Genomic DNA, 7,017 nt, shown 5'->3' on the forward strand with positions numbered 1-7,017 from the left:
AGCCAGAGAGAGGATACAGCATCCTGTTCAGCAGATTCCTGCATGGGAGAGGGGAGAAGAGGCAGGTGGTTAGGGATGGCTTATGAAAATCACCTCACCAGGGAGCTCTGCAGCGTGTGTTAAAGGTACAACTGGTCTATGCACTTATTCCCCTTAGTTAGAAGACATGAGAGAGTTGACAGGTATCACTGCTATATCTAAGCAGAGTCTTGAAATCCACCACACCTGGCTTCTGCAAACAGTGTGGAGAATCACCCCAGATCCCATGATCCAGCCAACACACCCGAGTAAATGCATTAAAAATGATAACAGAGACACAGGCAGATGTTTGTTCTCCATAGTCCTAGACACTTTATTGATAACAGTCAAAAGAATGGCCTGGATCTGTCTCAGTATTGAATAGACAGGAAATTCTGATCCCTATATAACCTGATGATGCCTGGGGACATTAGCATAAGTTAAATAAGCTGGATGTGGAAGGACAAACCCTGCATTCCTCCTTCATGAGGACTATGGGGAAGTGAGATCCCACAAAGCAGAAGCCAGTGGTGTTTCCAATTGTAGAGAGGAATTACCCCATAAAGGTTCAGTGTCAGTTCACAAGAGGGAAAGAGTTCTTATCTAGAGGTGGAGATGTTGGAACCACACGTACCACAGTGGTCACTAGAGGGGGCCTCATGAGTATTTTACCACACCTTCAAAACTCTGTTGTTTTTTCTTTTAAAATTTTATTCATCTTCTACAATACACCCAGACCATTCCCTTCAGAAAAGCTCAGGTCTCCTAGTAATATAAATTGAATGCATCTAACATCATGCTAAGATTAGGTACACACATACCAAGGCTAGACAAGGCAATCCAATAGAAGGAAATGGGTCCTACCATCAGACAAGAGTCATAGACTCCCCTAGTCCTGCTGTTAAGAGTCCTGGGGGGCTCTTGCTTTCCTGGCACCTGGGATTTTCTGGTTGCTACCTCCAGTTTCCCATCCCCCATTGCTTTCATTCCTGCATTTCCCCTGGAGCCTAAGATGAGTGAAATACCACAAGATAATTGCCCAGGCCCCATCTGGCCTTGAGGACAGTAGACATAGGGAAGCTGGTCTGGATGGGTCCCCACTGAGCAACTGCCACTGCTGTCAACTCTCCACATGTTTCTCCAGGGTCTTTGCCTGGTCTAATGAAGTAGCAAGATTTCCTAAATTGTTTCAACCACATGGTGTGTGTCAGTCACCCATCCCTTGGCATGATAACCCAGAATTGCTTCACATGACCATGTTCTAAGAGTTTCAAATTGTTTTCTGAGTTTTCCTGAGGAGATGTGAACAAATGACTATTTACACCAGGAATGGCAAGGTGCTGGTGACAGACCAAAAAAATGATCCTACATGAGCCTAGGTTAGTAACCAAGTGAGTTTATTCAGGTCACTTACAGGAGTATACTTAAGAGGTTGCTTATAGAAATATGAGTGACTTAAAGGCATCTCTCTCATGGAACAGTGCCCATAAGCATAAATGGCAATTCATAAAACCTGTGTCTCTGGAGATCTTTGCACAAGTTTTGAGAGGGGCAACTTCATGTCTGTTCAAGGCTGGAAAACATCATCTATAGGTATAAACACAAATCTATCCAAATAGGAGATTTATACTCTCCATGAGGCAGATCCATGCTGGGCATCTCTCTTTTCCCTGGAAAGGATCATCTAAGGATGTTTTCAGATGATTTCTCAGGAAGCCCTGGTAGCCTCATCTCCCGTGTGAATAGTGAAATGGAGAACACATCCATTGTCTTTGCTCTTTTCTCTGCCCCTCCTCCTAACATTCCCACACAGACTCAGCCCCTCTGCATGGCTATACCTTTGAGCACTGCTGGATACAAGAGGCATCTATGGGCAGTGTGAAATCTTTATCCTAAGGGCAACCAAACCCATCGGAGAAGAACAACCCAGCAGTTAACCAGAGAGATAGTCTGGGGGGGGGCGTTCTGTCCTGTGTGCAAATTGGGCAGGGGCATCATGAAAAGGACCATCCTTAAAGCTCTCTGGGGAATTGAGAAGTAAACAAGAAGACATCTTGGAAAAGAATGATGCTGTCTAGGTGCTTGTCTTGCCCCGTCTACAGCTAAGTCTCATGGTGCCCTAAGTCCCTGACTCATGGGTGAGGAATCCACCTGAGCTCAGCCCAGCCAGACAGGAATGGGTTTGACTGAGTTCCCTAGTGGGGCATGCAGGTGGCAGAGTCTGGAGGAAGTGAGTCTCTATAGAGTGAGAAATGACACAGAAACACAACAGAGGACTTGCCCTCTGACATCTTGAGAGAAAGGATCATGATACAGGGATGTTGGGCAGCCAGTGTCCAGGGAGCCTGCTGGCTAACACAACAGAGGCTCAGTGCATCCAGGCATCCAGCTTGGCTTGACTGCATCCATCTTGAGTCACAACCCTGACCTGCATTCCCTCCACGGTCCTGAAATGTCAGTGGCTCATGGGGCTTTACAACTGCATCTCAGTGCTGTGAACATTAGAGATGTGCTTGGCATCCTTGCTGTCTGCTGAGACAAGAGCAGGCACATTCTGCCTCCGATGAATGTCACCTTTATCTTTTTCAGTGTATAACCCCTCCCTCTGTGCCAAGTGGCAGAGCCATCAGACTTCCTGCCTCCCTGGGTCCTCCTGCTGTCCATAGCTCCCTATTAAAAAGACAGGTAAACCTTTGCATTTTCTCTTCCTCTCCCAACATGACAGCCTCAAGGAAAAAAAAAAAGAAATAAAAACTAAAAGTGAGGAGATCACGTCCCAGATAGAGGTTCTGGCTCAGGGTGGTGGAGGAGGGGGCTGGTGAAGGAAGCTCCTATGATCTGAAACCACTCAGCTGGGCTGATAAAACAGGATCTGGCAGAGATGTGTCAATTCACTGGCATGGTGATGGCAGGGATGTGTAAAGGTTGCCTCTGATTGGTCACTCCATCCTTTTCCAAGCTCCACACACTTTTGGGAACTCTATCTTAACAGAACCAGTCTTTCCAAATTGCTACTTTCTACTTTGCTCAGTGTGGTGGTTTGAATACTTATGGTCACATAGACTCATGTGTTTGAATACTTGGCCACAGGGAATGGCACTAATTAGGATATAGGGCCTTGTTGGAGGAAGTGTCACTGTCAGGGTAGTCTTCGAGTTCTCTTAATCTCCAGCTATGCCTACTGTAACAGTCTCCTCTTGGATGTCTTTGGGTCAACATGTAGAACTCTCAGCTCCTCCAGTGCCATGTCTGCCTGCAAGCTGCCATGCTTCCAACCATAAACTACACCTCTGAAACTGTAACCCAGACCCAATGCAATGCTAGTCTTTATAAGTCTTTATAAGATGCCTTGGTCATGGTGTCTGTTCACAGCAATGAAAATCCCAACTGAGAAGTAGTCAAGGCAGGAACGGGAGCAGCCAGCCACACTGCATCCAGTTAAGAGCAATAGTAATTGAATTCATGCCTACATGCTTACTGGTGTTTATTTGGCTTTTCATTTTATAGTTGAGAATCCATTTCTAGTTGAGAATCCAATTCTAGAGAACACTGCCACCCATGGTGGAGGAAGTGACCCACATTAATTAGAGTCATTTAGAAACCTCTCTCCCGGGCACGTGCACAGGACAAGTTGAACTAGAGGACCGCTCACTGAGATGCTCCCACATGATTCTAGACTGTGTCAGGAGGACAGTGACAACTGAGCATCTCATTCTCCCTCTAACAAAATGCCTCAAATCTGTCCAGATCATCTCCACCGAACTCCATGTTCTTTAGGGTGGCTATCACTAAGGCTCCAGGAGTGTCTTGTGGACCTGGGCAACCTCTTTCAACTTCTCCTCCAGCTCCTGAGCCAGGGCCCGCAGTTCTTTGCCTGACTCTGATTTGGCTCCATCGTGTAAATCCCTGAAGTCCCTTACAAGGGAATACATATCCATTGCGAGGAAGACACCTGCAGTGGCTGCATCCCTGATTCTAGCTTTTTTGGTCATTGCTAGAACAGTGCTTTTAAAGGCATTCTGCACCTGACTAGCACGTGAGGCAGGGATTCTTGCAGAAGTCATGAGGCGCCTGGCATCTGCTACTAAGCGAGGGTTGGCTCTGGCTAACCTAATGGCCCGAATGTGTTTTCCCAAGGTTTTCAATTGTTTGATGACATTATAAATGGTTTTATCAAGTTTGAGTGCATTCTGACCCATGACAAGAACTGTGTTCAGAGTGTCCATGGCGTCTGACATCAGGTCCTTGGCTTTAGCTTCATCTGACCACCTGCTGGTTTGCTCCACAATCTCAGTGGCAGTTCCTGTCACAGTTGCTACTGTCCCCAGCCCCAACCCAGTTGCTGAGAGTAGTAGACTGCCCCCTGCAGTCATAGGTGCGAGAGCTAGACCCAGGATGCTCAGGACTCCTGAGGCAACACTGGTGGAGTTGGTTACCACATTGGAGATGGTGCAGCCCCTGTGTACCTGGTCAAGGTGGTCAGCCAGAGCTCGGAGCTTCCTGATGTTTTCTTGCAACTTCCTTTTCAACTGAGGAAAAGTTTCCACAAACCTCTTCCTGTCCTGCAATTCTTTTTGAAGTCTGTCTTTGTCCTCCAAGGTGGGGAGTTGTAGGAGCAGCTTCAGAGCCTTATGCAGTGAAGCTTCCTCATCTCTGTAACAGAAGTGGTCAGAGCTTCAGGAAGACAGCCTGTCTCACTGTAAGATGGGTTCTCCTGTGATCTGTCTTGTCAAACCACAGACTTACATTAAAAAACCAAGGGGAAGTATTTTACAGATGTGCAGGGCTTTGTATTTTATAAGGAACACTTGATCATCACAGATGCTGCCTGGTCCTTAGTCTGTAGGTGCCAGTGTGTGAAGTCATGTTAAGATATACTTCATGACAGACTCATGACAAAGGTGCCTTCACTCAAGGTCTGTGTCATCACTACCAAAATATTTGCCTAGTGTGAACTCTGTAGATGAGCACAGGGATGTGGGATTACAGCAAAACTGGGGACGTCCTGAGGGTCCCCTGGAGATTACCTCGACAGTTCAGCCTCTGCCACCAACACTTTCCAGGCTTCATCTTTGGTCAACAGGAGCTGCAGGTCTTTTCTGCTGACCATGTCCTGTAGATACTCAGTGATGTTCTGGATGAATTGTCTCCTCAAGACTTGGGAAGAAAAAGAATGAGTTCAGAGAACAGTATTGAAGAACATAGATGGTAAAGAGCGCACAACATCTCACACCCACTATGTTCAGCATCTGCTGTTGGGTACCTGATGGAGCCTTGGGGAATGAGTCGTACCCTTAAATTCACATGTAAAAGGCTTAACGCCAGCCAGAGATGGACTTTTATGAAAGGGAAGTAATGAGGATTAGGTGATGTCATCAAAATACATCCCTAATTCATGGGAGTCTGGTACTTATAGGAAACAGAATAGATCTCATGTTCATACTGCCATCTATCTATCTGTCTATCTATCTATCCATCTATCCATCTATCCATTAATCCTTCCATCTCAGTCATTCTCAACCTTCCTAATGCTGTGACCCTTTGTCACAGTAAATCATGCTGTGCTGACCCCAATCCTAAAATTCTTTTTGTTGCTACTTCATAACTGTAATTTTGCTACTGTTATGAATGGTAATGTAAGTATCTGACAATTCTGATGGTTTTAGGGTGATCCCTATGAAAGCATCCTTTGACTGCTAAAGGGGTTACAACACCCAGATGAGAACTGCTATCTATCTACTTATCTATCCCATCGTCCTCTGTGTCTCTCTGTGTCCCTTCCTTCCTGCCCTCTCTATACACACAGGAGAGACTGTGTGCAGACTTTGAATTAGCAAGCTGCTGCTACCAAGCAGGAAGAGTGCCTGCACCACAGTCAACCTGCCATTCCCTCATGACAGGCTTTGGTGTTCACAATGGAGAGAAACAGAGGACTTTGTTCAAGACCTCAGCCTGTGAGACCACAGGATGGCAGCTTCAAAGGCTCATACACCAGGGAGGTGTCATGGTGCTTTGCAATGAAATGAAATGTCCTCTGCAGTGAGCAATCCGAAGGTGAATCTTTCTGCCTTAGTCAGTGACAACCTTGAAAGGATGACTTTCATCTACCTTAAGGCTCTTGTATGTGTTAGTAATCTGTTAAACTCCACCTCCACAGTCACCTGGCAACAGCCAGGTACGCTCCTCGCCACAGTTACCTGGCAACAGGCAGGTAACCCTGCCCACTATAAAAGGGGGTGCTTGGCCGCTCCTCTCTCTCTTGCTCCTCGACCCCCCGCGCAGGCAGGTTGTCCTCTCCCCTGTCCCCTTCATTCCCCCTCTCTCCACATAGTCAAGGCCGGCCTCTACCCTCTCTACTCTTCTCTCTCACTTCCCGCTCTCCCACTCTCTTAATAAACCTCCCCTCGTGGAACCGTCTAGTCTGCTGTGATCTGTCCGAGCTGTGCGTGACCTTTTAGTATGTTAACAGTGACACTGGAGCCTGTGAATGGGACTTTCAACTCCTCAGAGAGTTGTGACATTGGTTTGTTGTATAAAGGAAGCATTTCAAGGAAAATAGAATTCACAGTGTCAGAATTTTCATGTCAGACAACTAAGGCTAGCTGTGGTGGGTCGAATGGGATTGGCCCCCATAGGCTCATGTATCAGAGTGCTTGGTTCCCAGTTGGCTGACCTGCTCACAAACAGTGGCTTTATTGGAGGAGGTGTATTACTGGGAATGGCCTTTAAGGTTTCAAACTGCCAGGCTTTCTTTCTCTGTCTCTCTCTTCCTCTCTCTCTTTGTCTCTCTCCTTCCCCATTAAATGATTTCTTGTTCATGTTCTCTTAGCCATGGTATCTTAGCACAGCAATAGGAAAGTAACCAAGACAGCAGTGGGCACCAGGGAGAAGGCTGTTGCTGTGACACACCTGACCATGCTGGTTCTAAAGGGCTGTGGAAGACTTAGGAACTCAGGAACTGGAAAGTGGTTGGACACTGAATAGGGATTAATGGGACAT

General features: G+C 46.6%; 1 protein-coding gene across 1 annotated transcript in view; it reads right to left on the reverse strand.

Moving 5' to 3' along the window:
- Positions 1-327: 327 nt before the first annotated feature.
- The window catches only part of LOC114630604 (apolipoprotein L3-like), a 16,890-nt gene continuing 10,200 nt past the window's right edge, over positions 328-7,017 (reverse strand). Inside the window, exons 2-3 of the mRNA XM_028778848.1 lie at positions 5,046-5,180; positions 328-4,671 (exon numbers count right to left, since the gene is read on the reverse strand). Coding sequence (XP_028634681.1) covers positions 3,807-4,671; positions 5,046-5,180 — 1,000 coding nt within the window. The 3' untranslated portion in view covers positions 328-3,806. The remainder of the gene's footprint in view (positions 4,672-5,045; positions 5,181-7,017) is intronic.

Source organism: Grammomys surdaster, unplaced genomic scaffold (assembly GCF_004785775.1).
Source record: "Grammomys surdaster isolate TR1022 unplaced genomic scaffold, NIH_TR_1.0 342, whole genome shotgun sequence".
Classification (NCBI taxonomy): domain Eukaryota; kingdom Metazoa; phylum Chordata; class Mammalia; order Rodentia; family Muridae; genus Grammomys; species Grammomys surdaster.